The 24,547-nt window shown below is 43.7% G+C and overlaps 1 protein-coding gene and 1 long non-coding RNA gene across 3 annotated transcripts in view; one reads left to right on the plus strand and one right to left on the minus strand.

Annotated features, from left to right (window-relative positions):
- The first annotated feature begins 39 nt into the window (after nt 1–39).
- Nucleotides 40–14,176, plus strand: LOC120999970. The gene is made up of 3 exons (XR_005778707.1): nt 40–96; nt 178–230; nt 14,166–14,176. It is a non-coding gene; the product is annotated as an uncharacterized LOC120999970 (long non-coding RNA).
- Nucleotides 14,177–16,323: 2,147 nt separating this feature from the next.
- GRHL1 (grainyhead like transcription factor 1) overlaps nt 16,324–24,547 on the minus strand; it is a 34,937-nt gene continuing 26,713 nt past the window's right edge. The window contains exons 11-16 of one of the 2 annotated variants that reach the window (XM_040427478.1): nt 20,593–20,732; nt 20,072–20,109; nt 18,705–18,793; nt 17,461–17,546; nt 17,236–17,300; nt 16,324–16,523 (exon numbers count right to left, since the gene is read on the minus strand). In XM_040427478.1, the coding sequence (XP_040283412.1) occupies nt 16,409–16,523; nt 17,236–17,300; nt 17,461–17,546; nt 18,705–18,793; nt 20,072–20,109; nt 20,593–20,732 (533 nt within the window). In that variant the 3' untranslated portion in view covers nt 16,324–16,408. The remainder of the gene's footprint in view (nt 16,524–17,235; nt 17,301–17,460; nt 17,547–18,704; nt 18,794–20,071; nt 20,110–20,592; nt 20,733–24,547) is intronic. The other variant, XM_040427479.1, reaches the window with a different exon arrangement.

A 24,547-nucleotide genomic window follows, 5' to 3' on the forward strand; every position in this document is an offset into this window, starting at 1 on the left:
GGAGACCACAGAGTGTTGAGTTGGCAGCATGAGGAGACCACAGAGTGGTGAGTTGGCAGCAGCATGAAGAGATTACAGAGTTGCCCAGAGACAATGGTGAGTTGGCAGCACCATGAGAAGACCACAGAGTGGCCCAATGACAGAGTGTTGAGATAGCAGCATGAGGAGACCACAGAGTGGTGAGGTGGCAGCAGCCTGAGGAGACCACAGAGTGGCCCAGTGACAGAGTGGTGAGGTGGAAGCAGCATGAGGAGACCACAGAGTGGTGAGGTGGCAGCAGCAAGAGAAGACCACCGAGTGGCCCAGTGACAGTGTTAAGGTCGCAGCAGCATGAAGAGACCACAGAGTGGCCCAGTGACAGAGAGGTGAGGTAACAGCAGCATGAGTAGACCACAGAGTGGTGAGGTGGCAGAAGCATAAGCAGACCACAGAGTGGTAAGGTGGCAGCAGCATGAGGAGACCACAGAGCGGCCCAGTGTGTCAAGGATGAAGTTAGCAGATAGCTGGAACATACAAATAAACGAGCGACTGGCTTGATCCCAAACTAAGGAGCTTATAGGTGAGCCCTATAAAACCCTAAGAGCTCTCCCTGACTGCTATGCACATGCAAGGGTCTGTATGGTAGACGATTGCATGCCCGCGTACCTAATACTGTGTGACACCTGAAAACCCTATAATAGTGAGGGGACACGACCACCGGCTCCCTGCACTTATTACGGACGGAGTCAGGGTCACCTAGAATCAAGCCAGCAAGGAAACACAATAAAGTAAATGACTTATCTGAACAAACAGCAGAAGAAGCCTCCAGCAGTGAACACCTCATCCAGGAAGTAGTATAAACCGCAAAGTGAGGCAGTATGGGAGGGGTTATAAAGGAAGACGATTAGTCAAAATAAGTGACACCTGGCAGAAGGAAAGGAGATGAGAAAGTGAAACCAAAACAAAGAACATCATACAAGACGTAGAGAAGAACGTCTGCCAGATCTTCTCACAGAACTGGCGGTGACAGTACCCCTCCCTCTACGGGTGGACTCCGGACACTCAGAGCCCACCTTCTCAGGATGAGACCTATGGAAATCCCTGATGAGACGAGTGGCCTTAATGTCCGCCACTGGGACCCACATCCTCTCCTCAGGACCATAACCCTCCCAATGAACGAGGTACTGAAGAGAACCGCGGATAATGCGAGAATTCACAATCCTAGAGACCTGAAATTCAAGATTACCATCAACAATAATCAGAGGAGGAGCCAAAGAGGAGGGTACAGTGGGTTGGACATAAGGTTTTAATAGGGACTTGTGAAAAACATTATGGATCTTCCAAGTCTGAGGAAGATAAAGACGGAAGGCAACGGGATTGATGACGGACAAGATCTTGTAAGGCCCAATAAACTTAGGACCCAACTTCCAGGAGGGAACCTTCAGTTTGATATTCTTTGTAGACAACCACACCAGATCACCAACATTCAGGTCCAGACCAGGCACACGTCTCTTATCCGCCACACGCTTATATCTCTCACTCATCCTCTTCAGATTAACCTGAATCTTTTGCCAAATAAATGACAAAGACGAGGAAAATCTCTCCTCATCAGGTAAACCAGAAGACCCCTCTCCAGAGAATGTCCCAAACTGCGGATGAAACCCATATGCACCAAAAAATGGTGACTTATCAGAGGACTCCTGGCGACGGTTATTTAAAGCAAACTCAGCAAGGGACAAAAAAGAATACCAATCCTCCTGATTCTCCGCCACAAAACAGCGCAGATATGTCTCCAGATTCTGATTGACGCTTTCGTTCTGACCATTCGACTGCGGGTGAAAAGCAGAAGAGAACGTCAACCAAACCCCCAAGCGAAAACAGAAGGCCTTCCAGAATCTGGAAACAAATTGCGTGCCCCTATCAGAAACGATGTCTGAAGGAATGCCATGCAATTTAACAATATGATCAACAAATGCTTGCGCCAGCGTCTTAGCATTGGATAACCCAGGAAAGGGAATCAAATGTGCCATTTTGCTAAAACGGTCCACTACCACCAGAATCACAGTATTCCCCGAGGAACGAGGCAGGTCCGTAATGAAGTCCATGGACAGATGCGTCTAAGGACGGGAAGGAATGGGTAACGGGAGGAGAGAACCCGATGGCTGTGAATGAGGGACCTTGGCATGAGCGCAGGTCTCGCAGGATGCCACAAAACCCTCAAGCGTCTTATGAAGAGCCGGCCACCAGAATCTCCGAGCAATGAGATCCACTGTGGCTCTACTCCCCGGGTGCCCAGCAAGGACAGTATCGTGGCGCTCCTTAAAAACCTTGTGTCGTAAAGCGAGATGCACAAACAACCTCCCAGAAGGACAAAGATCAGGAGCCTCTGCCTGGGCTGCCTGAACCTCTGCCTCCAAATCAGGATAAAGAGCAGAGACGACACCCCTTCAGCCAAAATGTGACCCGGGTCTTCAAAGTTCCCCCAGACACATCTCAGATATACTTCAGGGCAATATTGCTGGCATGAAAGTTCAGGGCATTGAACGAGTTAATTTTCCCAAACGGGGCGGAGACCACAGGAAAGCTCTTCTTAACAGAGAAGCTTATTGGATTTTTAGATTTCAGTCCTGTATACCTTTGGGCCTTAATCAAAGACAAGATTTAATATTGCATTACTAGATGTATCCTCTTCTCTTATACTTCAGGTACAGTTCTTGCATAAAAATAGAATTATTATATTTTTTTTTTTATGAGGTTCTGTTCCTGTGTCTCAGTGGTATATGCTGTGGGTGTGGTGAAAGCAGTTTAATTGCCAATTAATAATCCACAGCTGAATCACTGCTTTTACTCTGTATATAAGATTTGTCAGTCTTGTTTTCTGTGTCATGAGGAAGGATCTGTACTATATATTGATCCAAAACGCGTAGATGAAATGAGCCTGATGTTTGGTTTTAAGCAGTTTTCCTAATAAAACTCGCACTACGAGGTGAAGCTAGACAATCTACCTTTTTTCCAAAGGGGCTTATACTTTAGTAAAATTAATAGGTTCAGAACGGAAGTACAGCGTAGGGAACAACAATTGACAGACTTAATTAGGAGTTTACGTGCCGCATTAATTGACTCCTATACGGAGCAATCTATTAAACATTTAAAAGAGGCCAATTTACAGCTTAAGACGCTCCTTTATAAAAAAGCACAGCATAAGCTCTTATTTCAGGGCCAGAATCGTTTTTGTGAATCTGGTAAAACGGGTGGGTTTCTGGCTCGCTTGGTGGCCAACCAGAGGGAGTCTACCAGTATAAGAGAAATTAGGAACTTACAGGGGGCTGGAGTGAACTCTGCAGAGGAGATAAGGGAGGAATTTGCGAGATATTACTCTACCCTCTATAAATCTGAGTCTATGATTAGTCGCACCGTTATGGATCAATATCTTCAAAAATTAGAGCTCCCTCAGTTAAGTTCTCAAGATAGAGAGCGCTTGGACTCCCCTATTTTGTTAGAGGAACTCCAGGCGACCCTTTCCTCTTTAAAATATAAATCAGCCCCTGGATCAGATGGATTGCCGTTTGATCTATATAGGTACCACGCTAGCGCACTCTTGCCGATCCTGCTTCTGGTCCTGAATGAATCTCGCGTATGCTGTGCTTTACCTCCATCATTTGGGGAAGCTGTGATTATTTTGGTCTTGAAAAAGGACAAGGATCCGTGTGATATGGGGTCATATAGACCCATATCACTCCTGAATACGGATTATAAGATTTTCGCCAAAATTCTGTCTAATTGTCTAAAGAGGGTTATAGCGGGTTTGGTACACCCCAATCAGACGGGTTTTATTCCGGGACGGCAAATACAGATGAGTCTATATAGGGTTTATTTGAATCTGGCTGTTGGGGGTAGTATAGACCACTCCATTCTGTCTTTAGACGCTGCAAAGGCGTTTGACAGGATGGAGTGGCCTTTTTTGTGGGCTACAATGTCCCATTTTGGTATTGGGAATCCCTTTTTGGAAATGACTCAAATGCTATATGCACATTCTGTTGCATGTATTAGTGTCAATGGAAATAGATCTTCCCCCGTTACGATGCAAAGAGGGATGCGACAGGGTTGCCCCCTGTCTCCTCTCCTCTTCGCTCTTTTTATTGAACCATTGGCTTCTCGGATTCGCTTGGATAGTCGTATAGACGGTTTTGGAGTAGCGGGAGTGGGCGATAAAATAAGTCTATATGCCGATGATGTGATTCTGTTCCTGGACCAGGGGTGGAAAATTCTCCCGTATGTCATAGAGGTAATAGAAGACTAGGGTAAACTATCAGGCTATAGAATTAATTGGTCAAAATCATCGCTCCTCCCGCTAAACCGGAAAGCTGTAGATGAGGGGAGGCGAGTTCGTGTTTTGGTCCCCAATGACACTCTAGATTATTTGGGGGTTAAGATTGGCCTCCCTATAAATAGGTTTTATGATCTTAATCTGGCCCCGGTTCTGAATAAAGTTAGGGATAAAATTTGCGCTTGGCGGAAGCTGAGATTGGCACAGACGGATCAAATAGCTCTGATTAAAATGATTATCCTCCCAATAGTTTTATTTCCGTTGTGTGCCTCCCCCATTTGGATAGATGATATTTTCTTTCATAGGTTAGAGGTTATGATCAATGATTTAATTTGGGGAAGGAAGAGAGTGCGTATAAAGCAGAGATATCTATGGTTGTCGGAGGCAGATGGTGGGCTGTCACTACCTTTTTTTCAAGGTTATTATTTATGTGCACAGATTCAGCGTTGTTGCTGTTCCAAGGAGAGTTTACTTTCACTATATCTGACAAAGCTTTTTGATAGACCAGTTGATAATATTTTTGTATGTTTGGAGAATGGGTTTATGGGAATGAGGAGGTCCTGGCTGATCCCGTTCTCACTGCAGAGGGTTTGGAACAGACTGAAGAAGATCCTTAAATCTTCCGGTCCGTTTGGTTTCACCCCTCTGTGGGAGAACAGGGCGCTGGAGGAGTTCTTCAAAATTACAGATTTTTGTTATTGGGCGCGTAAGGGTATTAACAGGGTATCTGACCTTTTTTATATGGGTCAGTTTAAATCACTTTTGGAATTTGGTTTTACTGATAGTTCACCATTAGATTTATTTATGTATTCACGTTTGAAACATATATTTGAAGCATCTAGGAATAGAGGCCTCTTTTTTCCACGAGAGAATATATTTTTTGATTTTTGTGACGCTCAGAAGTATGAAAAAGTGAAGCTATCCAGTCTTTATGCAAAACTTCGAATTGCACTGGCAACTGTAACACCTTTCAAAAGCACAAATAAGTGGGAGCAAGAGCTGAATTGCCCCCCACTACAGTGGTCTACTATTTATAGGAATGTGAGAAGGGCGTCAGTTTCCAGTGCGCACAGGTTAATCCAATTTAAGATCCTCCACAGACTTTACTATACGCCTAAAACCCAAGGAAAATTTCCCCAAAATAAAGATCGGGTTTGCTGCTGCTTCAAATGTGGATATATTAATGCGGACTATGTCCACTTGCTTTGGAGCTGCAGCAAAATAAGGAGTTATTGGGATGAGATTTTTGTTACCCTACAAAGGGAGAGTGCAGTGAATTATAACCCGGGGGTTTTGATAGTGCTCTTTGGAGAATGTGGATTAGAAGGGGAAGTCCCGGTCCAGGTCAGACGGATTTGGATGCGGGGATTGATGGTCGCCAAGGCTATATTGATAAAGTATTGGGGCTCTGTCTCCCCGCCCTCAACAAGAGAGTGGGTTTCATACCTCCAAAGAATTAGAGTTTATGAGGACATTGAAAGGAAACAGAGAATTGCACGCAGATCTACATAGTCATAATTAATATTACTTTACACATTGATGAATGGAGTGGTACGGCAGCCAATGGGGGGGGATATAGTTATTATTATATATTGTCGGGAAGATGTTCTTAGGATGTTGTATAGAATTTTTCTTGTTGTAAAGATGTTTATGATTGCCATGCTAGGCATACCGTCGTGATTATTACTGTTTTATGTATTAATTATCATGTTTTGGAAAATAAAAATATATATTTATTTAAAAAAAAGTTCCCCCCTCCTGAAAAACAACGTGACAGGGCATCCGCCTTCACATTTTAAACCCCAGGGCGAAACGTAACAACAAAATTAAACCTAGAAAAGAACAAAGACCAAATGGCCTGTCTCGGGTTCAGACGCTTGGCCGATTCCAAGTAGGCCAGATTCTTATGGTCGGTAAACACGGTAATAGGGTGTCTGGCTCCCTCTAACCAATGGCGCCATTCTTCAAAAGCTAATTTAATGGCCAACAACTCCATATCTCCCACATCGTAATTTCTCTCTGCAGAGGAGAGTTTCCTTGAAAAAAAGGCACACGGTCGCCATTTGGCAGGAGAGGGACCCTGAGACAAGACCGCACCCACACCCACCTCAGAAGCATCCACCTCAACAATAAAAGGTAGAGAGACATCAGGTTGTACCAAAATGGGAGCGGAAGCAAAACTCTCTTTAATACTAGAAAAGGCTGTAAGCGCATCTACCGACCACGAAGAAAAATCTACCCCCTTTTTAGTCATATCAGTGAGTGGCTTAACAACAGAGGAATAATTCAAAATGAACTTTCTGTAATAATTGGCAAAACCCAAAAACCGCATCAGCGCCTTCTGATTCTCAGGAAGCTCCCAATCAAGCACAGCGCGGACCTTCTCAGGGTCCATCCGAAAACCAGAAGCGGAGAGAAGAAAACCAAGAAATTGAATCTCCGGAACCGCAAACACATTTTTCCAGTTTAGCGTATAATTTATTCTCCCGCAGAATCAGACATAGGTGGTCCCGATGAGTCTTGAAATCAGGAGAAAAAAATCAAAATGTCATCTAGATACACCAGTACAAATTTCCCTATTAAATGATAAAAAATGCTGTTCACAAAATGTTGGAAGACGGCTGGAGCATTCATCAAACCAAAGGGCATAACCAAATTCTCGAAATGACCCTCAGGGGTATTGAAGGCCGTCTTCCATTCGTCCCCTTCCCTGACCCTGACTAGGTTCTATGCCCCTCTTAAATCCAACTTAGAAAAAACTTTAGCCCCAACAATCTGGTTAAACAGGTCCGGGATCAGAGGAAGCGGATATGGGTCACGAATCGTGATACGGTTCAGCTCCCTGAAATACAGACAAGGTCTTAAAGAAGCATCTTTTTTCTTAACAAAAAAAAAAAACAGCGGCAACAGGTGACTTTGAGGGTCGGATGTGTCCCTTTCTCAGGCTCTCAGAGATATAAGTACGAATAGCGACTCTTTCAGGTTGGGAGAGATTGTATAGTCGTGATTTTGGCAGCTTGGCGCCTGGGATGAGATTAATAGGGCAGTCGTACTCCCGGTGAGGGGGCAACTCCTGGACACCACTCTCGGAAAACCCATCCGAAAATTCTGAGAGAAAAGATGGCACAGTCTTGGTAGAAACCTCTGAAAGAGACGCCGTGAGGCAATTCTCTCTGCAAAACTCACTCCAACCATTTATTTGCCTTGCTTGCCAATCAATGGTGGGGTTACGTTTAGTGAGCCAGGGTAGCCCCAACACTAGAGGAGTAGGTAATCCGCTTAAGACGAAACATGACATATCCTCAACATGAGCGTCACCCACAGTCAAACGGATATTGTGAACTATGCCCTTTAATGATCTTTTCCAAAGTGCATACCTGGAAACCATGCGTTATTGCAAATTGATTATCAATGAGATTGACAGCTGCTCCACTATCTACAAAAATCTCACAATGTTCTTGCTGTCTAGCGCCACCCTGGCAGGTAGGAGAAAACGGGAACTACAAGCAAACGGCAAACCTTCAATCGCCGTATCAACCTTGCCAATAGTAGCAAATGGAAAGTTTTTAGAGTTTTTTTTTTATTACCCTCAAAAAACTCTATGAATCTCCTAGAGTGGCAAACATTAGCCAAATGATTTATACCCCCACAACAGAAACAAACCCTCCTCTGAGAGCTGAATCCTCTACTATCAGAGGCAAGCAAACCCAGCTGCATGGCCTCCTCCTCAGAAGGGATTGAGAGAGACCGAGACCCCTGCGCACTGAATGAGACAGCCCCACTGTCCTTGGGCTGAATATGACAGGAAGGAGTAGTCTCCTCTCTCTCTCTAAGACGCCTTTTAATACGAACAGCTAGAGACATGGCAGATTCTAATGAGGCTAGTCTCTCATGAAAAGCAAATGCATCTTTCAATCTTTCCGAAAGACCATGGCAAAATTGACTTCAGAGTGCAGCATCATTCCAACCAGTATCAGCTGCCCATCTCCGAAATTCAGAACAATATATCTCTGCTGACTGTTTACCCTGGCATAAAAGACGCAATTTAGATTCAGCCAGAGCAATACGATCCGGGTCATCATATATCTGCCCCAGGGCTACAAAAAATTCATCCACCGATCGGAGGGGCCGTTCCCCCACCGGCAGCAAAAAGGTCCAAGACTGAGCGTTATCCCTGAGCAGCGAGATGATGATCCCCACCCTCTGCTCGTCATCACCAGAGGAATGGGGAAGTAGGCGAAAATGAAGTTTACAAGCCTCTCTAAAGCGAACAAAATTCTCACTACCCCCGGAGAACGTATCTGGAAGCGAGATCTTAGGCTCGGAACAAACTCCATGAATGCCAGAAGAACCGTCCACCTGAAACGGAGACACAGTTTTGTGGAGATCTGCTACCTCCAGCGAAAGACCTTGCATGCGGTCAATCAAGGCTGAAACCGGATCCATGCTTAAGACGGGTACGGCGGTTTAAAATGTCACGGATGATGTTGCAGATAGCTGGAACTTATGAATAAAGGTCCGACTGGCTTGATCCCAAACTAAGGAGTATATAGATGAGCCCTATACAACCCTAAGAGTTCTCCCTGACTGCTATGCCCATGCAAGGGTCTCAATGGTAGACAATTGCATGCCCACGTACCTAAGACTGTGTGACACCTGAAAACCCTATAATAGTGAGGGGACACGACCACCAGCTCCCTGCACTTAATACGGACGGAGTCAGGGTCACCTAGAATCAAGCCAGCAAGGAAACACAATACATGAAAATACTTAGCTGAGCAAACAGCAGCAGCAGCCTCCAGCAGTGAACACTTCATCCAGGAAGTAGTATAAACCGCAAAGTGAGGCAGTATGGGAGGGAATATAAAGGGAGACGATTAGTCTAAATAGGTGACACCTGGGAGAAGGAAAGGAGATGACAAAGTGAAAGCAAAACAAAGAACGTCATGCAAGAGGTAGAGAAGGACGTCTGCCAGACCTTCTCACAGAACTGGCGGTGACACTTGCCTTCTGCCAGATGAACGCGACGATGGCACAGTGGAAGGTGGAGTGGAGGACAAATGGGAGGAGGGAGGAGAAGGAGAAGAGGCAGGACGTGGAGCGCCGGGAGTGTGGCTTTGTGGGTTCTGACGGCGTTGCTCCCACTGGGCTCGGTGATGCCTTCTTAAGGCAGTCGTCCCTAGGTGAGTGTTGGGCTTACCGCGACTTATGCGTTGACAGCACAGGCTGCAGATGGCAAGACTATTGTCAGCACCTGACACGTTAAAAATAGCCCACACTGCGGAGCCATGTGCCGGCGCCCTGGGAGCACAAAATGTGACCGTGCATGGTGGATGGCTCGCTCCAGATACATTTGCAGTCTGTTTTTTGCCTCCTGTGCACTGCGAGTTTTGCCTGCTTCTCCTCCTCCTCTGCTGCTCCCCTCCTCTTCCTCTCTTGTGGGCACCCACGTGACGTCCATCGACACGTCATAATCGTCACCTTCACCACCACTGACATTAGAGATCTCTGAGTAGGCAGCAACAGCGGGGACCACCCTCCTTGGGCTGATCTGGGTACTGTTGTCAGACCACTGAGTGGCGGCCGTTGCTACCTCCACTTCCTCAACCGATGCCAAGAATGGCTGCGCATTGGTAAGGTCAGGGAATGGATGGGAAAATAATTCCTCTGACTCGAATGGAGGGGCTATGGTGGTGGTGGTGGTGGTGAGGAGGGTGCAGCAGAGAGTGAGGAAGGTGCAGATACAGAGGATGAGGAGGGTGCAGAAGCGGAAGTCTGAGTGAGCCACTCAACCAACTCTGGTGCGTTCTTTGACATAATCGCACGCACCTTCTCCAACTTCCCACTTAGGCTCCGGCCTAGTGCACCTGCCCGAGCCCTAACACCCCTGCAGAACGGCCTGTCTCTTCCTCTGCCTGTCATTTTCAAAATGACCCTGTGCCAAAGTCCCTAGAGAAGAGCAGTATTTGTGGAAGCTGATATATGGCAGGCCTCAATCAGTTGTTAGTTGAAGCTGGTATATCACCCTCAAGCAGTAATTTTGTGGACGCAGGTATATGGAAAACCTGAATTACTATTTTGTGGAAGCTGATAGAACGCAGCCCTCAATCAGTATTTTCTGGAAGCATACAAATGCTCTATAATATACTTTCTATGTTGGAAAGTATATTATAAGTATATCCCACCCCTCCTGTGTATCACACCTATCGATAGCACAACGTTACCAGTCCTATTAGCTAGCGTTTGGTGGCCCTAAGTTCCTACCAGCCTGTCCCTGTTCCAAAATGCAACCTCTCCCTACACTGGCAAAACACATAATGTAAAATGGCTGGCAGATTGGGTACTGTTATGGGGTTGGTGCTGAAACGTCTCAATTGGCTGTCCTGTCCCACCTGATGGACGTGTCATGGGTCAAATTTCGGCGCAATGCAAAAGAATGTGATGCGGACAGACATCGCCATATGTTCGCATGTTCGGCGGATCGCGAACACGCAAAATTCGCCGCGAACTGACCGCCAGGCGAACCGCAAGGCCATCACTATTACCAGACCAACAAGCAAAACTCAGTATTTATTACCCTGATTCTGGTGTTTTTAGAAATATCTCATATGTGCCCTAGAGTGCTACTTGACTCGAATACTGGCCTCAGAAATGAAGGATCACCTTTTGGATTTTAGGACCACCATTTTTTTAAGCTGTTTTTCAGGCGTCATTTCAGGTTTGCAGAGGCCTTGAGGTGCTAAAACACAAGAAACACCGCAAAAGACTCCATTTTGGAAACAACACCCTTCAAGGAATTCATCTAGGAGTATAATGAGCATTTTGATCCCATAGGTGTTTCAAACAATTTATTAGAGGTGGGGAGTGGAAATTAAAAATAACATATTTCCAATAATATGTAGTTTCAGCTCCATTGTTTTTATAAATTTCACCGGGGTTAACAGGAGAAAAAGCACCCCACAGATTGTTAGGGCGGGAGGATGACCTGCGGTTTGCAGCGATCGCCGAGACGGGGAGGGGGGGTGTCACAGGACCCCCCTCGGTATTGTCACAGAGTGCCTGCTGAATGATTTCAGCAGGCACTCTGTTCCGATCACCGCCCGCCGGTGATCGGAAAGACACAGGACGTACAGGTACGCCCTGTGTCCTTAAGTACCGGGACATCAGGGCGTACCTGTACGCCCTGTGTCCCCAAGAGGTTAAAATCATTTTAAAATATGAATCCGAAGAGGGCTTTGGTACCGAGGTACCAACCAGTACCAAAGCTGACTTCAGATTCCTACAGTGTCAGGACATACAGCACGCACTATGACCTGATGCTGCACGCATGACAGTGCAGCGCGGACTGGTGGAGCCCAGCAAGCAGGGACTGTAGGAGAGACCACCGAACATGGAGAGCAGCAGCAGAGCAGGTTTATGTATTTTGAGTCTGATCTGGGGTCTGAGCTCTGATATAGCGATCTGGGGATCTGATATGAGGGCCTGAGCATCGATATGGGAGTCTGAGCGTCTGATATGGTGGTTGGAGAATCTGATATGGGGCCTGAGCATCTGAAATGGGGATATGATATGGGGGTCTGAGCATCTGATATGACAATTTGATTTGAGGATCTGATATGGCGGTTTGATTTGAGGTCTGATATAGGGTTCTGATCTGAAAGGAAGGGGGGGGGATTTTTTGTATTGTCACACACTATAGGGGGTACATTCTTTGCACTGGGTCCCTGTCTGTGGCTGTCCCTGCTATCAGCTGTAAGTCAGAGCTGCAAATCCACTTCATGTAACTGTACATCCAAGTCACTCAAAATCTGGACATAGTCATGTCCTTTACCAGGGAGGATTTAAAGGAATTCTGTCACTACCTTTTATGTCCCTAAACCTGGTATGGCAGCATACAATGCATGCGGAGTGTGCAGTAGAAGCTGAGAACAGGATACCTCACATGTACAAGATTGCTGTTGGGCCTGTAGTCGCGAAACAGCCGTTGCCTGTATTGCATCTCTTATATCTTCATGTGCCCGATTTTAATGGATCAATAAAGAAGTAGAAGTTTTTACACTGGAAAGGGCAGCAGTTTTTTCCTCTATCCTTGGAGACATCGACTATAGGCCTTTATGCTGAGCACCACCAAACTGTATACAGCCCCTCTTGTCTGGGAGTCCTACCATGTTGACGTCTGTATGCCATATTGGAGTCCTGCACTATATTTTTTTCTGTCTAAAATAACGGCTCTCAGACGGAAATGGCTAAAACAGATGCCGAATGTGCATAACGTTTGCTTCAAATACAGTATCCATCTTTTTCTGTTCTTCTGATGGATCAGAAGAACGGAAAAAGAAACTGTGATGTGAACCCGGCCCGATCTGCATGTGGTTTTACTGTGTGGTACTTCACTGCGACCACATGAAATCTCAGCCCTTGATTAAGCCACAGTGCAAAGGTGTAACGCTAAACCACTCACAACAGGAACAGAGATTGTGAAGGATCCAGGCTGGGGTGGACCAGAAACAAGGAGGGGACAATCCCAACCAGTGAGCAGTAACTGCCCTCAATGATTCCTACAACAACAAGTGGGGCATAGCATAGTGTGGCAAGCTCAGCAGCGTCCGGTTGCTTTTATCAAAGCAATCATCCCAAAGTCTTACCTGCAAAAGAAAGTAGGTAGGCTCAGATGTCAACCTGTGAGAGCCCCTCACATGGTGATACTTGTACAGCAAGTGCTGGTAAAAATCACAAATCTACTGTTTAAGGCCTCATGCACACGACCGATGTTCTGCTCCGCATTCGAGCTGCAGTTTTTGCAGCTCGGGTGCAGACCCATTCACTTCAATGGGGCCACAAAAGATGCGGACAGCACTCTGTGCTTTCAGCATCTGTCGCTCCGTTCCGTGGCCCCGCAAAAAAATTATAACATGTACTATTCTATTCAGTGTTTGAGCCAAAGCCAGGAGTGGATTCAAGTGAAGGGGAAAGAAAAGACTTCTCCCTGCCGAATCCACATGTAGCTTTGGCTCAACCCCCCCCCCCCCAAAAAAAAAAAAAAACTCACCGTCAGCTACTGCTACAGGACAATCAGGTGAAATAGGTAATCCAAACTTCCAAAGTTTGCTCCAAACAACGTGTAGATTTAAAACCATAGCAGTTTTATTGAAGACCATAACAACTGATTTTTCCCAGAGCATTTATGGGGTACTCACAATATCTGTAAAATTAAAATAAAAAAAAAACCACAGGAGTCATAAGGCTTCCTGCCACATGATTGGCCCTTTTCAAGCCTCAAATTCATCCTTCTTCTGGTGCCCTGGCTCCGTTCAGTGATCTTCCAGTCCCAGGTTTGTTAACTCCCAGGCCAGGGTATGGATGGAGTTACATTCACCACTGCAGCCAATGACTAGCCTCAATAGTGACATGTCCCCAAGTTGCACGTCACTGCTGGGTCAAATACTGCTGAGTTAAAAAGAAAAATTCTATTGGTCTTTATTAAAAATTTGGAACCCCTGTCTCTGTGCAGCCTTGAGATTCTCTAGTAGTAGTCTCAGACCATCTCTGACCTTAGAGAAACTCATTATAGCTCAAAGCTTATACGAGCGTTTTTGATTTACTAGTAATTTAGAGATGAGGGTTATTAGATGAATGGCACAAAGTGAAAATGATAGTACTAGTCTGACAGCAAGACCAACAGTTAACCCTTTGTGACAGATAGGCTGAATATTTTTAATAAAGACCAATTGAAAAAAAAAAAATTTTGCCCAAAATGAGTAAAATGGGCCTTCTTTAGACCCCGGTGAGCCATCAGCAGACCGCAATCATTTTGTGGGGGTTGTCATTCACAATGTCAAATGCCCTACATGAATCTAAGTGGTTAAATGGACAGGATAAGGCCTCATGCACACGACCGTATTTTGTTTCCATGTTCGATCCGTTTTTTTTGCGGATAGGATGCGGACCCATTCATTTCAATGGGTCCGCAACAAACGCGGACAGCACACCGTGTGCTGTCCGCATCAGTATGTCCGTTCCGTTGCTCCGCAAAAAAAATAGTGCATGTCCTATTTTTTTCTAGTTTGCGGACAAGGATAGGCATTATTACAATGGATCCGCAAAAAAAACAGATCCGCAAAATAAAACGGATGCCATACGGAAAATCATCCTTTTTTTTGCGGATCTGCAATTTGCGGACCGCAAAACACATACGGTCGTGTGCATGTAGCCTTAGAGTGATGTCTGATCTTGGCTATTTCAGCAGGGGGTGAGCTTTTTGTTTAAAAGAAAAACAAAAAAAACACACAAAAAAATAAATAAACACACCATCGTTTCAGAAAAAGGTATATAAAATGTATTACTCAGATAAAAATCATACATCGCAGACATGTCGGAACATGGAATGTAGAAGTCGTACTTGTAGTAATTTACCTATGAACCACATATTTCCCGCATTACGCTGCAACAATAAGATTTTCATTTTTACATATGATTCTTAAAATAACATCCCTGAAGCAGAAAAGTAAACCCTTTCTCGATTATCCAGTTTTTGTTTGTTAAAAAAAAAAAAAGTCACATTTTAAAATAACCAAATATATAAAATGTATATATACAAAGAAACAAGAGTGGATCTATACATTCGAAAATATAATACAGATAATGAATGGAGTGCTGGAGAACGAGGTTTGTTGGCCTGGTACTTTAATGGAAAACATCCCACTACTCCACTGAGGTTGAGATTGGCTTAAAGAGATTGCAGGAGATAAGGAACAGCGCCCCCCCCCCCCCTTGTCCATAACTGGTACTGCATTCAAGAGTAGAGCTTTATCTACGGGGGGGGGGGAAAGCAGACCCTCTTTGTTCAAATCCCATACAAACATTTACTGAGGTGGAATTCAATGTGGATACTCCCCTCAACGCTGCCATCATGGAATCACTGACTGATGACCGAGGTGGCAGAGGAGCAGTCTAGCTCAGTCAGGCGGAACTCACACATTCTAATGCAAAGTGGTTTTCATTTTGCAAAAAATAAATAAAAAATACTCCTGGCACGCCCGTTTTAGTAACTACTTGCATTCCCCATTGTTATTACATGGACAATGCAAGTAGTTAACAACACAGACAAGTCAGGACTGGCGATAGGTCCTCTTAAAAGCTTTGGGCAAAGATCAACTCACAGTTAAAAGCATAGCTCTCGCAGGTATTACAAGGCGCCAATTACTTGTATGTGATCAGAAATTTAAGAAAAATTCCACAAGCAAAAAGTTAAAAAAAATTTGAAACATGGGTTCATATTGGTATTCAAATTCGTTTGCCGTTTGTACAGCTTGCTTAATGTTTAATCTAATGCAGACTTGACACTGTTCAAAATGCAAGAGCACTGGTTCATAAAACAAATGTGGCATCCCCTAGGCTTCTCTAAGCCTGGACGCTTCACCCTGTGGTGCATCCGTCACCTACATTATGGTCCCTGCATTTGGCACCACACCTCTTTCTAGAATACATTTAAAAAAAAAAAAGTAAATCCTCACCAATATCCATATGCATACTAGAGTTCTATATATTATATATGTAATAAGCTCCTGTGTATGTACACATATACAAAAAAAAGTTACAAAAAATATATTGCACTTCTTATATACAGTCCTTGGGTTTTCAGACAAAGCCCATCTTTGTTCTTCACATACAAGGGCATTTTAAGGACGTAAAGCCCTTTGTTGCGTCTGTTGTGCCGTGGGCTCTACTTTGCCCAATTTGACCTTCTCCTTGACAGAACACCTCAAATCTTTACAAAATGGTCACGTCTTGATAAAGTTATGGAGCCCAGTCTTCAGCTGCACTCTTGGTCATCTTAACCAGCCAACCTTTTTGGTCTTCTAATATTTGTCCAGATGGACATATCTGGTTCACATCGGTGGCAGTCACTTCAGGAATAGACGCAGAGTTCAAAAATATATAGTTGAAGTAAAAAAAAAACAACGACAAAGAAATAAGGAGGAAGGGCAACAACCATTTTGAGGAGCGTTTTTGAGAACAGTCTAGTTTCCTACAAGGAAGCTGACCCGTTATGGAGATGAACATTAGGCCTTCATGTCCAGTCTAAGGGCAATGGGTGAAAGGTTAGATTTCTGTAAGAGTCAGCTTGTATGATCCTCCAGACTCTTCTATCTGAAGCTGGAATGTGTCTTCATTTGAATAATGCTGGATTATGTTGTCATCCATGTTGACCAAAATTCTGGAGGGGAAAAAAAAGGGAGAAAGATGATTTTAAAAAACCCCCCAAAAAACGTTTAATGTTCTCATTCAGGGCTGAAAGGATTCTTCTAGTAAGTACAGGCATAAAATAGGGGGCAGAAGGAAAAGGAAATATGGAGGAACAAGAACAGTGAAGAAGAGAGGAGAGGGTCATGTTTGCCAAAAATGTTTTGTTATTCAACCTTTACCTCTCTCCAAAAAGGTTAAACACCAGTAATTCACAAAAGAAAATGTTGGTTTTTTAACATACTATGCTAATAACCACCACTGTCAGACCAAAACGCGTTACACCAGAGCAAACAGTAGGGATCATTTTCTAAAGATCAGAGTTTCACACTCCAGTCTTAGAATATCCAGAATATTTGTTGCAGTTCTGCTATCCGTGCACCAGAACAGAAATTTACTCCAGTTGGAAGATAGAGTAGATTTCTGCTGTAACGCGTGCCAGTTTTCTGGAGCACGTTGTTAAACGAGTTGGGCCGCTGAGCTCCCATCTGTGGCCCGCGTTCTCCCACACACACACCACTCACTTTTTTGAAAAGTGGCAAGGGTGTCAGAAAAAAAAAAAAAAAAGGACAAAATGTGCGACTTTTCTAGGCAAAAAAATTAATATTAATTGTATCACATGTTAGTACATACACGGCCCCACTGTGTGTTAGAATTGGCACAGGCTCACATGCACGCTTACTTACCCCTTTTTACATTTCTTGAAGATTTTCCCAATTTTCTCAAATTGAATTTCATATTTTTCTGAGATCTACAAAAGAACAAATACAAAGGAGATCACTTCATCACCGGATAAATGACCAAAACTAATTTAGTAAAAGTTGAACGAGGGTGATTTGGAAGCAAACAAGTAAAAGTCACCAGCTGGCGCTCCCCTGGAAAATTAATTGGTGTACAATTACAAAACTTACCGCTTCCATCAACCCTTTTAGAGATGGAGACTTCAGCATAAGGGCATCAAAGACTTCTTCAGCTTCTGTCCTCACATACAACAGCACTAGAAGTGGGAAAGTTGAAAGAATACGTATTCAGAAAGACTTTTTATTATCATACATTCAGATCTACAGCACTTAGGAGTAAAATATGATCACTTGACCCATGAAAACCAATATTCAGTTTGTCAGGGAAAGATCTTCACTGGTGACCACTGACCACCTTTCTTCTACTATATCTGTGCTACAGAGGCAGCTCAACCAGCTCTCTAATGTGAGAAGTCTGCATACAGGAGTATTCCAGCCATTAAAGAGGTTATTATTATTATTATTATTTTTTTTATGTTAACATGCCCACAATGACCAGACTTGCAAGAAGGGACTAATGATGCTTTATATTCCCTTACTGGGAGAGTGTTGCGCTTGCCGGTCTAATTCCACTGTGGGCACTTCCAGGATTATGTGCTGTACATTGGGCATGTGATCCTAGCCCACCTTTAACCCACAATATAAGGGGGGTACGCCTGTGTAGTAAGGCAGATTCAGGCACTGTTAGGTGTCTGCTCCAGAGGCTGCCTGATTGTGTAGGTGCAACCCATGTCCCAGGGCGAGCATGCTCAGGAGATGTATTGACTGATGGTCCAACATGTGCGCTGCTGCTCCATACAACAAAGTCAAGTATGCTCGCTCAGCGTTTTCATGCCAATGATGAAACGGTTGGACCCCCACTAATAGGACATTTAAAACCTATGCAATAGTTAGGCGATAAATACTGATCGCTATAATACTGCATGGAAACTTCCGTTATCAGATTTGACTGCACACAGACTTTAAAGGGGTTCTGCAGTTTTTTTAAACTGATGATGATCTATCCTCTGGATAGATCATCAGCATCTGATCGGCAGGGGTCCGACACCTAGGACCCCCGCCGATCAGCTGTTTGAGAAGGCAGAGGCGCTGGGAGTAGCGCCGCGGCCTTCTCGATGTTTACCGCAGGCCCAGTGACATCACAACTAGTATCACTGGCCTGAGCGGGGCTAAGCTCCATTCAAGTGAACGGAGCTTAGCCCCGCCCAGGCCAGTGATACTAGTCGTGATGTCACTGGGCCTGCGGTAAACAGCAAGAAGCCCGCGGCGCTACTCCCAGCGGATAGATCATCAGTTTAAAAAAACTGCAGAACCCCTTTAATAATGGCAGACAAGGCACATTACTGTACAGTTACCTCTCTTTGGCTCGTCCACCCTTGTTATCTTGGCAGGTGGTGCCGAGAAGTCTTCTTCAGATGAGAAAGGTACTCTCTTCATCCCAGAGCTGCAACCAGCAAATAAAAAAGGACTACATTGTAAAGAACCATAAGATGCTTGGATAATGGGAAATTACAAATATAGTACACCTGTAATAATATAGATCTACTGTATATAATTACCCTTTGAAAATGTTAGGGTTTTCGGGGTCTGTTAGGGAGTCCTTTGGGCCATAAGGTATTTTTAATGGCAATAAATATTCTTGGGGTAAAAAAATACTGGATTCCCCAGAAGACCCCCATTATAAGTCAGTGTGGTCCGGCAGGAGTCCTTGGCATCCATGTGAAATAAATCCACCAAAGCAGTAATTGCTGTTATAGTTATATGTGGAAGCAAAGATGCTAGTGTGAACAGAGCCTTAAAAAGAATGTGTCATCAAAAATGGACCTATTCAAATCACATTTTATGTAAAACATTTATTTTTTTACACATTACTATCTATATTTTTTAAAATTTATATAATCCTACAATTTTCGCACTGAGCACTAGGCCTAGTAATAGGTCATGATCTCCTGTTCTGTACAGGTAATTTTCAGTAGCTATTATCCACCATTCACTAAAGGTGATATCACAGCTTATCTACTCCCTCCTGACCTCTGCACAGGTCACAGAGCAGGTCTAGAAAACTCTCCCATAAAAGTCTGTGGGGTCATCTCCTATTCATTGTGTCTATGGCCCATGTAGCTGCTCTCAAAAGACAACATAAAACATATTTTAGGCTTAGCGGCCAGTGTGAAAAAATGCAAGGATATAGCCAGGGGCATGGATTTTACACTTTCCAAAGAACGAGGTAGCACTTCCAGATTTCGGTGTCAGGGTGAAGACCCCAAAACTTTATTCCCCAGCTGGGGAATAAAGTTTTGGGGTCTTCACCCTGACACCGAAATCTGGAAGTGCTGCCTCGTTCTTTGGAAAGTACATATCGTGGAGGAGAAGCCGACCTCTGTGAGGAATTGCACCCAGTACACACGGTCTGACTGTGCTGCTGCGGTATTTGGTATAATATATATATTATATATATATATATATATATATAAATATTTAAACAATAGGGCATTTTTGTTGACACATTTCAGTTAACAAGAAGTCAATGAGAAATCAGAAGAAAACGGATAGGGGCTAATGAGACCCCTTCTATTTCTAACTTCTGGCACAGACAAGGTTATGTGACGTTCTGTATAACACTGTGGCCCCTTATCCTGGCCACTGATGGGGACCCCAGGTCACAATCCTTAACACACTATTTCACATTTAAGTCCAATGAAAAATAAAATCTTCAGCTCACCTTTCACCTTCCATTTCATCTGCAGACAGCGGGAGAACCTAGACAGGGAGAAGATTGTACAACTTGAGTAAGAGAACACGCATTTATATACATTGGATATATTATGGTGGTGTGTAAAGTCTTATTTTTCAGACAAAGTTCCATGCGAAAAAAGAGAATGCAAACTAGATCATATCAGCCAAACCAGAGTCAAGCATCTGTAGACAGCACTGTTCCAGGGTTCTTGCCCCTCATCAGTAAAGACTAGAGGAGCCGCCTTAGATGAAGCTCCAGGGCGGAGAGCTGTATCTTATTAGAGAGACACCATACCTGCCCCTCTTCTGTGCCATGTCTAGGGCATCTCATCTAACCAACCAGTACCTTGCTCTGTACTGATGAATCGCAAGAAGCCTGAAACCGTTCTGTCTACAGATGGATGGCATGAGCTAGTCTTGCATTCTTTTTTCCCCATAGAGCGCTGCCTGCAAAATAAGTCTCATGTAATATCCATGAGACATTTTATCACAATATCAGCTACTTACATGAGTGGTGCGCTGGAGATTGGCAAAGTGTACATCCGGGATGAACAGGACAGGCTGGGTGTCCATGTCTTGCATGGGTTTGAACACCGTGAGGTCCGTCCTTTTGTGGGATGGGAGCAGAGCCCCTTTCACGTCAGTAACTGCAAAGAACAAGCACCTCACAATCAGATGACAGGAACCCCTCGACTGTCTCCAGATGAGAACACCTAGTCCCAAAATAGTCCCTAGAGGTCCACTCTGGAATCGCTGATAACTCTGCTCCCCAATATGCCAGCGACCCAAGTTCACTTATAGCATAAACAGCACAGTAAAACGGTACAGAAAGTATATTATTTAGGCGTTTTTGTTACTGAAACGATCTGAATTAGAGAAGGGATTTACCAGAATCTCAGAGAACCCCTTTAATAACATTCAGTTAATAATCTGTTGCCTAATGGACAGGCTAGGATCAAACTGGAGACATTGCAGTATTCTAAGTCGGAAGGGGGCCTAGCTGTCCCTAACGCATGGATTTATTTTTTGGCTTCCCAATGTCAGCATTTTAAGGGATGGATTGATCTACAAGCACCGGACATGACTGGGCAGATATTGCAGCATTGGTTGGGCAGTCGTGACCTCATGGGCATTCTGGAAGGTTTAGGAATGCATGCAGGGAGGGAAAAACTTCCTCTGATTGAACTCATGAAAAAAGTTTGGGCAAAAGTGAAGCTGCTAAGAGGAGTGGGAGGTATTAGTGAACTTTCCCCTATTGGAAAGAACCACTTGTTGCCAGAACTATTTGCCATACCAGGACTTAGGAACTGGGAAACTTATGGAGTGACGAGAATTGGACAATTAATTAAGGACAAGACATGTAGGTCATTTCAAAACCTGCAGCAGGAATTTAATATCCCTAGGGAGTGGTTCTATAAATATCTTCAAATAAGACATGCCCTTGAGGTCACGTTGCGGAAAGGATGTGAGATAGCTCAAATGGAGGTGGTTCATAAGCTTGTTCTTCCGTCAGGTGGGGGGGGGGAAAGAGGGTTAATATCACAGGTGTATGCTCTCCTACTGGAAAAAATTTTAGAGGGATATCCGCTTTCAAGAATGAAAAAATGGGAGGCTGACGTGGGAGATATGTCTAAGGATAAGTGGGAAGATATATTAGAAGCAGTCCCCAAGGTGTCCTTAAGTGAACAGGGCAAACTGTCCCAACTATTTATCATACATAGAGTGTACAAAACACCGGTGTTCCTGAAAAAGATAGGAGTAAGAAGTGATGACAAGTGCCCAAAGTGTATGGAAGATGGTGCAGACTTGTTACATATGTTGTGGTCTTGTCCAGTGGTTGGTAATTATTGGGAGGAAGTTAGAAATATGATTAATAGTAAACTGACATTGAAAATTCAAAAAGATCCTAAGGTGTGTATTCTGGGGTATGTGTCTGAAATTGGAGGGAATGAACCGGTCAAGGTAGCTGCGGGGAGATTGCTATATGTGGCCAGGAAACTGATTGCTATGAGGTGGATCCAGGGGAGTCCGCCCACACTGAGTGAGTTTGAGCGGAAGGTGCATGACATGCTGATACTCGAAAAAGGGGTGTATGTGAAGAGAGGGTGTCCTCAGAAGTTAGATAAAATGTGGAGTGAATGGTTATCTCATACCCATGTGGTTATATAGGCTTGTGACGGTGTTAGGGTTGGGGGGTTAGGGTAGGGTAAGGGGGGGAGGGAGGTTGGGAAGGTTAAGTTCTTGGTAATTTTATGTCCAAAATATTTGTTTTAGCAAGTGTACACGTATTGTACGGATTCATGATAAACTGAGTGGTGATATACTTATGAGTACTGTTGTTCACTGAACCCACACGGTGGATAATGTAAAGAAAAGAAAAATGCAACGTATTGTATTATGTTTAATTATGTATTTATTGTTTAATAAAAACGATTTGATTTAAAAAAAATATATAATCTGTTGCCTAAAGCTTGTTCACACGTATACAGGAATATTCCTCCAGAGAACTAAAGGGAATTGCCATGTAATCAATTTTCGAATATAGTTTACAGTATAGTTTATATACTGTTTAGATATAGCATAGTATTAATGAGGATACCAGCGCTATACAAAGCAGAAATTTCATGTTAGAGGGAACTTTCATACAAGTTACTAATTTCATGAAACAAAGGGGGACACATTCCTCCCTGCACTCCAAAATTCTGCTTTCAAAAAGTCACAAAATAGAGCTTTGCAACTTTTTGGCACTTGCTCAAAAGTGTTAGGTTTAAAGATGATCCAAACTGAACAACCAACCTGCGCCGTTTGATAAATTTATGGCAAGACAGTCACACAAAACTTACTTTAGATTTTACCCTTTTACCAAATTTATATATTATAAATTGCCAAGATGCCTGCTCAGCCTATGACTGGGTGCAGTTGTAACCCCCCTCAGCCAGAATTAGTGTAGTGGCGGCAGGGAATCGGTGAGTGAGTGTATGTCTTTTTTATTTTATACCACTCGGAGCCCACCCCCGGCCAGACAACCCCGTTAAATCTACTATCTTAATCTTTGCATTTTTGGTGGCCCTTTATGTCAAGTTGTCACCCAGCTTCCTAAACATTACAGTCTAAAAAAAAATAACAAAATCAACTAAAATGAAAGGATGATAATTATTAATATCTGCCTAGTGTTCCATTCCTTGCTCCTATATTCCTGCATACCATGGTGGGTTTGAGGTACAGGAACACTGGGTGACAACCTAGCTATCATCGCAACCATATTTGTTGTGACACAGCTTCCTAGGAAAATATAACAAGATAATCGTAAAGTGACGAGTTGTTTGAACACTGGGGACTTTAGGTGGAACATCGGGAATTTCTTGAGTATAGGTGGAGTACTCGTAAATGTGATGACTACCCTTTTTTAGCTATATAGGTTTTAAATTCTGTGCGGAATAATTTCTTCCAACATTTTTATAGCAGTCAGAGCTGCGTTCGGATACATTGTGCCTGCAGCAACCACTAGAGGGCGTGAAGGAGGTTACTGCAAACTGTCTTATGACTGAGGGCAATGAATACACAGTATGCACCAAGCTTCAGGTGGCCACAACTTTTATTTTTTAGTTTTTTAAGGGAATGTGTCGCCTAGAATTTTTCCCGCTAGTCAAAGCCATATAATCATGCAACTCATTCTTACGAATCTGTTTTTAGTTTCTTACTGTAGATTTTTTTGTGGGGGCGATCATCTTACTGTTGATAACGGCATTGAGAGAATTAACAGCAGCCCCATGGTCCATAGACACAATGGACAGGAGGGGACCTCAGTGACTTCTATGGGAGGGTTTTCTAGGCATGGTCTGTGACCCGTGCAGAGGTCATTGTACAAGGACGGGGTAGATGAGCTGTGACCATCACCTTTGAACCTGTGTATCTATATATACATAGGTGATATTTGTCATTGTAATCTTGCCTGTGATGATGAGACAACTGCTAAAAAGGTGATCTGTACAGACTAAGGCTACTTTCACACTTGCGTTGTTTATTCCGGTATTGAGATCCGGCGGAGGATCTCAATACCTTAGGATGCGGTTGTGTGAAATCAAAATGAAAAACAAAAAAAAACACGGATTACTCACTCAATATATTGAAAGTCAATGGGTGACAGATCCGTTGTTTTTTTTTTATTATTTTCTGACCAGAAATAAAACCGCAGCTTGCAGCGACTTTGTGTCCGGTCACAAAGCAGAATGCTGCCAGAACGGAAGACATACTGAACTTTTTGAATTGAAAATTCAGAATATTTATTTCCGGTAATAAGATCCTTTGCAAGTGTGAAAGTAGCCTGAAAATGGGTGCATTTTATTAGGCTTAGTGGCCAAGGCAAAAACGGTCTGATTTTAGGATTTTTAATTTTAAGGGAAAGTCACCACGATTCTGTACTATTATCCACAGTAATACATGAGCAGTGCTGCAGGAGTTC

The sequence above is a fragment of the Bufo bufo genome, chromosome 4 (assembly GCF_905171765.1).
Source record: "Bufo bufo chromosome 4, aBufBuf1.1, whole genome shotgun sequence".
Classification (NCBI taxonomy): domain Eukaryota; kingdom Metazoa; phylum Chordata; class Amphibia; order Anura; family Bufonidae; genus Bufo; species Bufo bufo.